The sequence below is a fragment of the Salvelinus fontinalis genome, chromosome 42 (genome assembly GCF_029448725.1).
Source record: "Salvelinus fontinalis isolate EN_2023a chromosome 42, ASM2944872v1, whole genome shotgun sequence".
Classification (NCBI taxonomy): Eukaryota; Metazoa; Chordata; class Actinopteri; order Salmoniformes; family Salmonidae; genus Salvelinus; species Salvelinus fontinalis.
This window is the reverse complement of record NC_074706.1, coordinates 20,437,206-20,450,936: the sequence shown is the minus strand read 5'-3', so window position 1 is coordinate 20,450,936 and position 13,731 is coordinate 20,437,206. Positions and strand designations below refer to the sequence as shown.

Genomic DNA, 13,731 nt, shown 5'->3' with positions numbered 1-13,731 from the left:
GCCCATTGTGGACACTCCTATGTCTCATAGGGATACTCAGAAAGGAGAAACACTTGAAGGGATTCTTCTTGGTGGGAACGGTCTGGTGCTGCGTCACATATTTCGCCATAGCAAAGCGCTTCCCACACGTGGGCAGGCATACGGCTTGTCGGAGTCCGTCGTAATGCTCGGCCTCCAACGTCACCTGAGGAGGTAGAAGCAGGAGCCACCACTCTCATGTGGTCAGTGTTTGAGCTCCCTCCTTGACTTCTAGCCATTGTTTGGGTGTTGTTGGGATTGTGGACTTAATTACACACTAGGTACCACACATTAGACAAGACCCTTAAGGAGAAGACAGACTTGCTGAAAGACTACCACCAGGAGGGGTCTGCCACAACTCTCTGTGACGGCTGAAGCTCAGGGTGACCTGCTCTGTTCATCGTGGACACTGTGGTGTTTGTATCATAGGAACACGAGGGATAATCTCTTTCAGCCCCATTCCTTGCTCCAACCCTGCACTGAGACTGTGGTGAGCAACACCAGATATCATCAGGTCCTCATGGACTGCAGACTGTAAACACAAATTGTACAGAAGAGCATATAAAGGTTTAGATAAGTCTTTGCTGTACTCACAGACACATGATATTATAAAATGTTAACCACAGTCAGTTGAGTTTATTATTATATGTTTTTTCCATATGTGTCGTTTCAAGAATGATGTATAATGTTTTGTTTAGACTCAGATAAGGGAAACTCAGTCCCTGCAATGATAAAAAAATAACCAAGTCCATACGGAGTCAATTTTGTATTTAATTTCTACAAAATGGTCATACAATCACATAACATGAAGTACAGTACTTTTATTGCACAAACCGATACGTGACACTATGGTAACACTATATTTTCTGTAAACCTGGTACCCTCGCTTTGATATAATACATTTTTGAATACTTTGGAAAAGGTTCAACATTACATTTCATTCAGCTTCACTACTTCATGTCAAGTAAACATGAATTAAGGCACCATCATTATCTCACTATAAAACACCGGTCTCAACCAAAAGGGACATAGTTATCACTCTTCATCAATGAAGCATTTTTACAGACACCATCACCATCTACTCTGCCTCATCATACTCATTATTTCACCAGTTCACCTCATCCAGTTCCCTACAATATCCAAATCCACCAGAATGAACTACAAATAAACGAACTAGTACTACATATCACTCTACACGTGGGCCGTGTGCGTTTTCTGCTGGTGTGTCCTGAGGTAGCTCCCCTCAGAGAACCTCATGTTAGTTGATTTGATACTATGCAAAACGTCTTAGTTCATTTGATACTATACAAACATGTAAGTCGATTTGATTACTTGACACTTGAATGGTTTGATAATTCAAAGGCGTGGTCCCACACTTAAAATGATTGAAGACCCTGGCCTGTATCCACAAAGCGTCAAAGTAGGAGTGCTGATCGAGGATCAGGTCCCCACCTGTCTAAACAGTCTTATTCCTTATGATTTAAAAGGCAAATCTGATTCTAGATCAGCACTTACAGGGGGATGCCCAAGACACAAAGAGTTGGTCACTCTTATACCATGCTCTCGTTCTATCTAAGTAGATGCCCAAGACACAAAGAGTTGGTCACTCTTATACCATGCTCTCGTTCTATCTAAGTAGATGCATAAAGCACGTACTGGACATAAACGGTGGAGACGCTCTTCTTCCATATAAGTGAAGGGTGGCGGGTGGAAAGGCGAGACAATTGTAATTGCTGCTGACCTTCGGCACAAAGGCAGGGTTGGGTAACAATGTTACCTTGGATAACCCCGGGGCAAACTGTAGGCACGAATGGTGGACTGACAGTGTGTGCAGCTCACTCACTTGCTTTCCGGATGTAAGGGCAATCAGCAAAGCCATCTTGAAGGAGAGATTTTTCAACTAAGTTTTCAAGCGGCTCAAAAGGTTGCTGTGAAATCGCCTCAAGCACAATAGACAGACCCCAAGACGGGGCTGAAGGCTTGGAGACTGGGCATAAGCGACGCGCTCCCTTCATGAAACAACATAACAGAGGGTGTTCCCTACTGTGTTGTTGTCGAAGCCTATATGACAGGCCCGAGATAGTGGCTAGATAGGGAAGGCGTTCTCCACTGTCAAGGTCTATGTCCAAAAAGTCCTGCGAGAAGCAGAAAACCTCGGATACAGAGCATTGGTAAGGAATAATCTGTTTTTGGTCTCACCAATTAATCAAAAACGCATCACTTGTTTCCATACAGTGAACGTGTAGAAGGGGCTCTTGCACTCTGGATAGCCTCAATGACTCAGAGAAGCAAGCATGTCACATTCAGATGTACCCTCTCACAGGCCAGGCCCAGCCGGCCATGGTTTCTGGGTGAGGGTGGAACATCTCTCAGTTCGCCTGGGTCAAAAGATCCCTGCGTAACAGTAGTTGCCAGGGCTCGATGTAAAGCAGGAGATTGATCTCCGCTAGCCAGAGTTTCCCTGGCCATCGAGGGGCTACCAAGATGAGGGATAATCCTTGTCGACCAGCGCCACTCGACTTCTCTGTCTCCAACAAATGCTGTGTGATTGGATACTTCAAACAAATAATCCGCCCTCGAGCAAATCCCACAGTGACACATTGAAACGAGTATTAGCAATAGAACCACACACACGTCTAAACAAAACAACTGCATGAACTTGATAAACTGCATTCATTTTCTCATTAAAAGTGTCTTTAGGAGAAAAAAATAATTAGTTGAATGGAAGTAATAAAAATGAATTTGTGAACATCATTTAGCCTATACAGTACAAACACAATATAAAATATACTTTATGTCTGGATGCAATATCCTACCCAGGAATATTCAACACTGAAATCTGCTACTCTCATTATACCAAATGATATTTTCTGCTGACAACGAAAATTAATCTATGTCTTTAATGAAGAGTTTAATCTAAACGTCAGAAGCTATCGAGTGGAATGGTTACTTTCTATGATATAGAGTGGGATGATTTTTCTGCTGGTGTATCCTGAGGTAGCTCCTCTCTGAGAACCTCTTCCTGCAGTACGTGCAGGCTTACAGCCTCTCTCCCGTGTGGACCTTCAAGTGCATCTAAAGGAGGTGTTGGCGGCAGCTTTAGGGTTTTCCCCCTGTGTGAGGGTTTTCACCCTCTACAATCCATTGTGGGAAAGGGGGGGAACAACAATAGACTAAATAAAAATATAGAAAAATCAAAACCATCCCACTTCTTCAGTCACTCACAGTCCAATTCAAATCAAATCCCTACACAGGTTCAGGGTACAGGATTCCTTGTACTGCCTGAGATACAGATTGTTACACCAGATGTGATTTATCCGAAGACTTTTGGTATCCATTGATGGGTGTTACCGGATAAGTACTGTTTGGTGTAGCACAGATCATTTTCGGCCAACTTTAGTTTGGTGATATTGTCTTCGTCCTCGATTCATGGAAACAGGAGTCCCATAAAATGTCTGTGTCCTGTTGCGAGGGGTCCGTTTGAATTCAGATGAAAATGCTCTGTTATTAAAATAAATACTTTTTTTGCTCCATGAAGTAATCCAACAATGTGTACGCCGCCATCTTGTCTATTTCAAGTCTTCTCTCACTAACGCCACTTCACCCAACGCATCCATGACATTTATCGAGACTTCAAACGGATCTCCCAAGTTCCATTGTTCCAAAACCTTCACCTCGACCAAAGAACCGTTTCCTATTTTACATCACAACTTTACTTCTCTTGTTTCCTTTCTTTTTTGCCAGTGAAATTCTCACTGTCATCTTCACTCGCCAGCAGTTTCAAACAAAACATCCGTTTCCGCCATTGTGTCAGAGTCATCTCTTCCGGTTTCCACCTACCGATCTAATTGGTTTGCGTCATACCTCAAAGGGTGTGGTTAAATGAAAAAGGTATGCTCGCTGTTCTTTGAAATACTTCTTATGACATTAAACATCAGATCTCCTACGATCAGTATCTTTCAAGCAGAGAGCACACTTGTTTAGAAAGAGCGGTGTTAGCAAGAACCGAATATAAAATAATATGACTACTTCACCTCAGTAAGGTAAATATTCAACTGTTCTAGTTCTAGGTTTACGGTTTCTCTAAAAACAAGGTATTTACAAGCCTGTTTCAAATGACAAATTAACAAAATGGTTAATGAAGGGTATGTGGTTGATTACCCTCTTACTATAATATGTCAGCTAAAGAACGGTTCCCAGATAGCCGCTGTTTACATCTCAAGCCACACTGCTACGATTTCTCCCCATTGTGGACACTCCTATGTCTGATAAGGTTACTCAGGAAGGAGAAGCTCTTGTAACATAGTTTACACTTGAAGGGCCTCTCCTTGGTGTGAACGGTCTGGTGCATCTTCACATAGTACGCTTCAGCGAAGCACTTCCCACACGTGGGGCAGGCGTACGGCTTGTTGGCGTCGGTCCTAACGCTCGGCCTCCCACGTTGTGACCCAATGACACCAGAGAAGGTAGAAACAGGAGTATTTGAGCTCCCTCCTTGACCTCTAGCCATTGTTTGGGTGTTGTTGGGATTGTCTGCTGTGTTATAGGCTAGGTACCGCTCGTGGTGAATGCCCATCCTGACCCTGTCTGTATTGGTGGGGTAACCATGAGGTAACTGAGGAAGGCTAGACCCAGGTCCAGGCTTTCTTTGAACCCATTCACCAGGCATTTGACAAGACTCTGAAGGAGAAGACAGACTTGCTGATAGACTACCACCAGAGGGGTCGACCACTACTCTCTGTGAAGGCTGAATCCCAGGGTGACCTGCTCTGTTCATCATGGATACTGTGGTGTTTGTATCATAGGAACAGGAGGGTCGATCTCTATCAGCCCCAGGCCCTGCTCCATCCCTGCACTGAGACTGTAAAGAGAAGGGTCTGGGCTGCAGACTGGATCCCTGACTGGAGCCTCTGTCTCTCTGATGACCACCAGGACTGAGGTGGTTCAGTCCACCTGTCCACTGGTTGTGTTCTGTGTGGTGGTGGAGTCTCTGTCCCTCGCGGTTCGGTCCTGGTTCCAACTCGGGACGTAAGAGCGAAGGCTCCTGATCCAGGGTTCTGATCCGGTGCCAAGGTTTGTGACCACCTGTTTCAGAGGTCCAGTCTCTCCCGCCAGCAACACCGGATATCAGCAGGTCCTCATGGACTGCAGACTGTAAACACAAAATGTAGAGAAGAGCAAATAAAGATGTATATAAGAAAGTCTTTACCGTACACACAGAAACATGACATGATAGTATAAAATGCAAACCATATTCAAGCCCATCTCAAACACTGTGATTTAAGTAAACTACATGGACAAAAGTATGTGGACACCTGCTCATCAAACATCTCATTCTGAAATCATGGGCATTAATATGGAGTTGGTCCCCCCTCTGATGCTATAACAGCCTCCACTCTTCTGGGAAGGCTTTCCACTAGATGTTGGAACATTGCTGCGGGGACTTGCTTTCATTCAGCCACAAGAGCATTAGTGAGGTCGGGCACTGATGTTGGGCGATTAGGCCAGGTTCACAGTCGGCGTTCCAATTCATCCCAAAGGTGTTCGATCGGGTTGAGGTCAGGGTCTGTGCAGGCCAGGCAAGTTCTTCCACACCGATCGACGAACCATTTCTTAACGGACCTCGCTTTGTGCACGGGGGCATTGTCATGCTGAAACAGGAAAGGCCCTTCCCCAAACTGTTGCCACAAAGTTAGAAACAGATTAATCTAGATTAGAATGTGACATTGTATGCTGTAGCATTAAGATTTCCTTCCACTGGAATTAAGAGGCCAAGCCCGAACCATGAAAAACAGCCTCAGACCATTATTCCTTCTCCACCAAAATGTATAGTCAGCAGCATGCATTGGGGCAGTTAGAATACTCCTGGCATCCGCCAAACCCAGATTTGTCCGTCGGACTGCCAGATGGTGAAGCGTGATTCATCACTCCAGAAAACACGTTTCCACTGATCCAGAGTCCAATTGTGGCGAGCTTTACACCACTCCAGCCGACACTGGGATTGCGCATGGTGATGTTAGGCTTGTGTGCAGCTGTTTGGCCATGGAAACCCATTTCATGCTGGTGTGTCTTCCATAGGCAGTTTGGAACTCGGGAGGTCCTGTTCTGTGAGCTTGTGTGGCCTACCAGGGCAGACATAGCATGGCAGACATTTGATGAATGTGATGATTGTTGGAAATGTGGCATCCTATGACGGTGCCACGTTGAAAGTCACTGAGCTCGTCAGTAAGGCCATTCTGCTGCCAATGTTTCTCTATGGAAATTGCATGACTGCTCGATTTAATTCATCTATAAGCAATGGGTGTGGCTGAAATAGCCAAATCCACTCATTTGTAGGTGTGTCCACGTACGCCACCGTTCAAAAGTTTGGGATCACTTAGAAATGTAATTGAAATATCCTTGAAAAGCACATTTCTTTGTCCATTAAAATAACATCAAATTGATCTGAAATACAGTGTAGACATTGTTCATGTAAATGACTACTGTAGCTGGAAACGGCTGTTTTTTTAAATGGAATAACTACAGTTGAAGTTGGAAGTTTACATACACCTTAGCCAAATACATTTAAACTCAGTTTTTCACAAATCCTGACATTTAATCCTAGTAAAATTCCCTGTCTCAGGTCAGTTAGGATCACCACTTTATTTTAAGAATGTGAAATGTCAGAATAATAGTAGTGAGAATGATTTATTTCAGCTTTGATTTCTTTCATCACATTCCCAGTGGGTCAGAAGTTTACATACACTCAATTAGTATTTGGTAGCTTTGCCTTTAAATTGTTTAACTTGGGTCAAACGTTTAGGGTAGCCTTCCACAAGCTTCCCACAATAAGTTGGGTGAATTTTGGCCCATTCCTCCTGACAGAGTTGGTGTAACTGAGTCAGGTTTATGGCCTCCTTGCTCGCACACGCTTGTTCAGTTCTGCCAACAACTTTTCAGTAGGGTTGAGGTCAGGGCTTTGTGATGGCCACTCCAATACATTGACTTCGTTGTTCTTAAGCCCTTTTGCCACAACTTTGGAAGTATGCTTGGGGCCATTGTCCATTTGGAAGACCCATTTGCGACCAAGCTTTAACTTCCTGATTAATGTCTTGAGATGTTGCTTCAATATATCCACCATTTTCCTGCTTCATGATGCCATTTATTTTGTGAAGTGCACCAGTCCCTCCTGCAGCAAAGCACCCCCACAACATGATGCTGCTACCCTCGTGCTTCACGGTTGGGATGGTGTTCTTCGGCTTGCAAGCCTCCCCCCTTTCCTCCAAACATAACGATGGTTAAGCAGTTCTATTTTTGTTTCATCAGACCAGAGGACATTTCTCCAAAAAGTACGATCTTTGTCCCCATGTGCAGTTGCAAACCGTAGTCTGGATTTTTTATGGCGGTTTTGGAGCAGTGGCTTCTTCCTTGCTGAGCGGCCTTTCAGGTTATGCCGATATAGGACTCGTTTTACTGTGGATATAGATACTTTTGTACCTGTTTCCTCCAGCATCTGTTCCCTCCAGCAAAGTAGATGTCTTAACCGACTTGCCAAAACTATAGTTTGTTAACAAGAAATTTGTGGAGTGGTTGTAAAACGAGTTTTAATGACTCCAACCTAAGTGTATGTAAACTTCCGACTTCAACTGTACATAAGCGTACAGAGGCCCATTATCAGCAACCATCACTCCTGTGTTCCAATGGCACGTTCTGTTAGCTAATCCAAGTTCATCAGCATCCCGGAATCGCATCCCCGAGTCGCCTCTTCACTGTTGACGTTGAGACTGGTGTTTTGCAGGTACTATTTAATGAAGTTGCCAGTTGAGGACTTGTGAGGCGTCTGTTTCTCAAACTAGACACTCTAATGTAATTGTCCCTTTGCTCAGTTGTGCACCGGGGCCTCCCACTCCTCTTTATGTTCTGGTTAGAGACAGTTTGCTCTGTTCTGTGAAGGGAGTAGTACACAGCGTTGTATGAGATCTTCAGTTTCTTGGCAATTATTCGCATGGAATAGCCTTAATTTCTCAGAACAAGAATAGACTGACGAGTTTCAGAAGAAAGTTCTTTGTTTCTGGCCATGTTGAGCCTGTAATCGAACCCATACATTCTAACATAATTGTAATGATCAATTAGCCTTTTAAAATGATAAACTTGGATTAGCTAACACAACGTGCCATTGGAACACAAGAGTGATGGTTGCTGATAATGGGCCTCTGCACGCCTATGTAGATATTCCATAAAAAATCTGCCGTTTCCAGCAACAATAGTCATTTACAACATTGTCTACACTGTATTTCTGATCAATTTGATGTTATTTTAATGGACAAATAATTTGCTTTTCTTTCAAAAACAAGGACATTTCTAAGTGACCCCATTTTTTTGAACAGTAGTGTACGTTTCTATATACAATGCATTCGGAAAGTATTCAGACCCCTTGACTTTTTCCAAATTTTGTTACGTTACAGCCTTATTCTAAAATGGATTATATTGTTTTTTCCCTCTTCAATCTACACACAATACCCCATAATGACAAAGACAAAATTGTTCTACATTTTTTTGCAAATGTATTTAAAAAATAATAATAATTGAAATATCACATTTACATAAGTATTCAGACCCTTTACTCAGTACTTTGTTGAAGCACATTTGGCAGCGATTACAGCCTTGAGTCTTCTTGGGTATAACGCTACAAGCTTGGCACACCTGTGTTTGGGGAGTTTCTCCCATTCTTCTCTGCAGATCCTCCTCTCAAGCTCTGTCAGGTTGGATAGGGAGTGTCACTGCACAGTTATTTTCAGGTCTCTCCAGAGATGTTCGATGGGGTTCAAGTCTGGGCTCTGGATGGGCCACTCAAGGACATTCAAAGACTTGTCCCGAAGCCACTCCTGTGTTGTCTTGGCTGTGTGCTTAGGGTCGTTGTCCTGTTGGAAAGTGAACCTTCGCCCCAGTCTGAGGTCCTGAGCGCTCTGGAGCAGGTTTTCATCAGGGATCTCTCTGTACTCTGCTCCACTCATATTTCCCTCGATCCTGACTAGTCTTCGAATCCCTGCCGCTGAAAAACATCCCCACAGCATGATGCTGCCACCACCATGCTTTACCGTAGGGGTGGTGCCAGGTGACGCGCTCCAGACGTGACGCTTAGCAGTCAGGCCAAATAGTTAAATCTTGGTTTTATCCAAGAGTCCTTTGGAGGCTTCTTGACAAACTCCAAGCGGGCTCTCATATGCCTTTTAATGAGGAGTAGCGTCCGTCTGGCCACTCTACCATAAAGGCCTGATTGGTGGAGTGCTGCAGAGATGGTTGTCCTTCTGGAAGGTTCTCCCATCTCCACAGAGGAACTCTGGAGCTCTGTCAGTGACCATTGAGTTCTTGGTCACCTCCCTGACCAAGGCCTTTCTCCCCCGATTGCCCAGTTTGGCCGGGCGGCCAGCTCTAGGAAGAGGCTTGGTGGTTCCAAACTTCTTCCATTTAAGAAAATGTTTTGGTACCTTTCCCCAGATCTGTGCCTCAACACAATCCTGTCTGAGCTCTACGGACAATTCCTTCAACCTCATGGCATGGTTTTTGCTCTGCCATGCACTGTCAACTGTGGGACCTTATAGAGACAGGTGTGTGCCTTTCCAAATCATGTCCAATCAACTGAATTTACCATAGGTGGACTTCAATCAAGTTGTAGAAACATCTCAAGGACTATCAATGGAAACAGGATGCAGCTGAGCTCAATTTCGAGTCTCATGGCAAAGGGTCTGAATTCATATGTAAATAAGGTATTTGTTTTTTATTTTTAATAAATTAGCAAACATTTCTAAAAACCTGTTTTTGCTTTGTCATTATGGGGTATTGTGTGTAGATTGAGGAAAAACAAAATATTTGATACGTTTTAGAATAAGACTGTAACGTCACAAAATGTGGAAAAGGGGCAGGGGTCTAAATACTTTCCGAATGCACTGTATAGTTTATCTAACAATACGGAGCCATTGGAGTTCATTATAAAAAAATGTCCATGTGTTGATTTAAGAATTAAGTATAATGTTTTGGTTCGACTGAGATGAGGGAAAATCAGTCCCTGCAATGATACAAAATTAAGTCAGTCACCACAGAGTCAGGTTGTATTTAATTTCAGCAACATGGGCATATACTCACCAAACATGAAGTACAGTACTTTTGTTACGCAAAACAATACATGTGACAAGTATAATAACTTTTCTCATTACCTTTTTCCTTAAATCTGGTGGACTCGCTTTGATCAAATAAATTTTAGAAGACTTTGGAAAAGGTTCAACATCACATTACGCACATCTTCACTACTTCATGACAAGTAAACATGAATTAAGGCACTTTCATTATTTCATAATAACATACCAATATCAACCTTTTCATTATTGAAGCATTTTTACAGACACCCTCACAAAAACCATCACCATATCATCTACTCTGCCTCATCATACTCATTCTTTCCTCAGTTCACCTCATCCAGTTCCTTATACATCCACAACCAACATAATTAACTACAAACAAACTAGCTATTAACTACAAACAAACTAGCTACATTACATGTCACAATACATGGGTCTTGTGCATTTTCTGCTGGTGTATCCTGAGGTAGCTCCTCTCTGAAAACCTCTTCCCGCAGTGCGTACAGGCAAATGGCCTCTCTCCCGTGTGGATCTTCAGGTGTATCTTCAAGCGGTGCTGGTGGGAGAACCGTTTCTGACACTGGGGGCAGCTGTATGGTTTCTCCCCTGTGTGGACTCTCTGGTGCCTCTTCAGGCTAGACAAATAGGAGAAGCTGTCCCCGCACAAGTGACAGCCGAACGGTTTCTCCCCCGTGTGCATCCTCTGATGGATCTTCACCTGATTGGGGAAACTGAAGGCTTTACCACAGAACGAACACGGGAAGCGCTTCTCTTTGGCGCTGCCACCTTTACTGATTCTGTCTCTACTACTCTCATTTGTCAATGGGCTTGTGTTGCCATTTGGTGTTGAGACACTGGCATTGTCTGAGGTCTGGTTTAACATTAGGAGAGTGTGAGGAGGATTAAGGCCAGGGAGTGTCTGTGTTGTCGCAGGGTCAATGTTCCAGTTGATAGATCCTATAGAAGGCAGGCTGAAGGCAGCACCTGTTAGGGGGTTAACCGGAGGTGCCATCAGTCTCTCTGAATCACAACTATAGTAGCAGGACGGAGCATCGCCAGCCGAGTCTGTGTCTGTTCTCTCCAGCCTTATACGGACACCTCCACATCCATGGAGACCAAATCTACGCCTCGCCCTGGTCTCAGCCAGTCTGTTGTCATGGAGACTAAGTTCAGATGTTGTTTTTTGTTCGACTGTCTGTTTCTGATTGTGGTTAACAGTGTTGTTCCCCAGCCCAGAGTTGAGGACGCTGTCCCATCCACTGACCTCCACTATGTCATCTCTGGTCCTGGCCTGCTTGGTGATGTTGTCCACTGGGCCCTTGGCTGCACCGGTCTGGGAATCCATGATGGCCGCCCAGTTTCCTCTGTTATCCTCCAGCCAACAACCTGCAGGTTAGAAAATAGACTTCAAAAATATGTCAGAAAACTCTATACATGGAGGATATTTGGTAATTACCTGGTCAAGTTCATACATTATAACGTGTGTTTTGTATGTAAAAATAAGATGCATTGATTTAATTTTATGAATGTAGAAAAAATATTACTCCATGTAGCCGTGACATGCATTCAGGGTAGGCAGTGTCTTGTCATCTTCATTTGGGAAATGTGTAGTGATCTGGTACAAAATGCGCAAGCAGGCCAGGGAGAAAGGCAGCCTCGCTGTATCCCTTTTTCCAGCCCTTCCAGCCCAACTCAATGCAAGGCATTGACATCACTTGCGCGTGGGTTTTTTCTACCTTATACTGCCAGCTAACAGACGCCAAAAGGCAGGCAGAGAGCTTCGCTGCCTTTCATGTGTCAATATGTCCCATTAATTTTCATTGCACTCAAATAATAAATGCGTATTGGCATGAAAGAAGTAATGGGATAGGCAGGAGTATAGACAGAGCTCGCTCCTGCCTGTGGACGTCACACGTCATCTGCCGCCTTTTGACGGTTACGTTCGTTTTACTGCTAGCTAAAGTAAGCTGATCAGGATGGCTAACACTTTGCATCTGAAACAGTTTCACTGGTTTTCACTGATTATGACAGAATCATCAAACTAGGTAAGATTTATTCTATAAATGTCTAGCATACTTTTACAACCTTTGTTTTGATGAAAAATTCCAGTTTTGACTTGATAGAAATACATAAAAATCTATCAAATGCCATTTTGAAGCGGTATAAATCAATAACTAATTCACCGTTTGTCACAGAAACATCAAACTAGGTAGGATTCATTCTATAAATGTCTAGCATACTTGTATTCTTTGAAGCACAACCTTTAGAACTATGGGTTCCAGAAAGCGTCTTTAAATGTGTCAACAATGCATAAAAATGTGGTCCTCTTTTTTTCCAGTCTTCAATGCGAAGCAAGACAACTCAATGTGTGCTTTGCATCATCCAGAGAAAACGGATTATGATCTGACCAACTGGGTTTGTCTTGGTGTAATATAACAGTAGGCTCTGAAAACTCATGTAGTTTCATCCTTCAAGACAACACGAAGTATGAAACTTTGTTTTGAAACTTTTTCATCAGGGTTATCCTTGTGTTATTATTGATCTAATGTTCTATTATCATGACTCTATTTTATGATTCTACTATGAGAGATACGAGATACATACTATGACAGCAATTCACTGTAATAGGTACACATGTTGTATCCGGCACAAGTGACGATTAAACTGAAATGGTGTTGTGTTACAGCCTGAATTCAAAATATTTTTTTCTCACCCATCTACACACAATACCCCATTATGACAAAGTGAAAACATGTTTTTAGACATTTTAGCAAATTTATTCACACCCCTGAGTCAATACATGTTAGAATCACCTTTGGCAGCAATTACAGCTGGGGCGGCAGGTAGCCTAGTGGTTAGAGTGCTGCTGAATTGAATCTCTGAGCTGACAAGGTAAAAATCTGTCGTTCTGCCCTTGAACAAGGCAGTTAAGTGTTACTGGCCCAAAGCTGCCGCCCCAGCTGTAATTGCTGCCAAAGGTGATCCTAACATGTATTGACTCAGGGGTGTGAATACATTTGCTAAAATGTCTAAAAACATATTTTCACTTTGTCATTACGTATATGGGTGAGAAAAAATATTTAGAATTCAGGCTGTAACACAACACAATGTGGAATAAGTCAAGGCGTATGAATACTTTTATAGGCACTGTATGTAGGCTTTATGTATTTCTCTCTTGCCTTGCACCCCCATCTTTAGTCCACTCAGCAGGTCAATGCTCTCTGGTCTGTCTTCTATTGTCTCCTCTTTGACCAGCAGCAGATCAGGCTTCCCATCCTCCATGTCTACTGACTGTAAGTGATACAGAGTGAGAGGATGTTGGATCAAGAAATCTGATATGAGCACCCTGCTATGGAGCATCTTCTGATTGGGCAATGAGGGATTGCTATGAGTATTATGCAAACATGTTAGTTAATTTGATTACTTGACACTCATTAAAATGGTTTGATAATTCAAATGCATGGTCGCACACATAAGACAAAATGAATCAACACCTGGGCCTGTATCCACAAAGAGTCTCAGAGTAGGAGTGCTGATCTAGGATCTTTCCATATGATCTTATTAGTTATCTTATGTGTTAATCTTATTAATTAATGAA

General features: G+C 43.1%; 1 protein-coding gene across 2 annotated transcripts in view; it reads right to left on the bottom strand.

Annotated features, from left to right (window-relative positions):
• Nucleotides 1-777: 777 nt before the first annotated feature.
• The window catches only part of LOC129840985 (zinc finger protein 473 homolog), a 34,624-nt gene continuing 21,670 nt past the window's right edge, over nucleotides 778-13,731 (bottom strand). The window contains exons 5-7 of one of the 2 annotated variants that reach the window (XM_055909063.1): nucleotides 13,313-13,424; nucleotides 11,398-11,519; nucleotides 778-5,170 (exon numbers count right to left, since the gene is read on the bottom strand). In XM_055909063.1, coding sequence (XP_055765038.1) covers nucleotides 4,250-5,170; nucleotides 11,398-11,519; nucleotides 13,313-13,424 — 1,155 coding nt within the window. In that variant the 3' untranslated portion in view covers nucleotides 778-4,249. Of the gene's footprint in view, nucleotides 5,171-10,091; nucleotides 11,520-13,312; nucleotides 13,425-13,731 lie in introns of those variants that run through there. The other variant, XM_055909064.1, reaches the window with a different exon arrangement.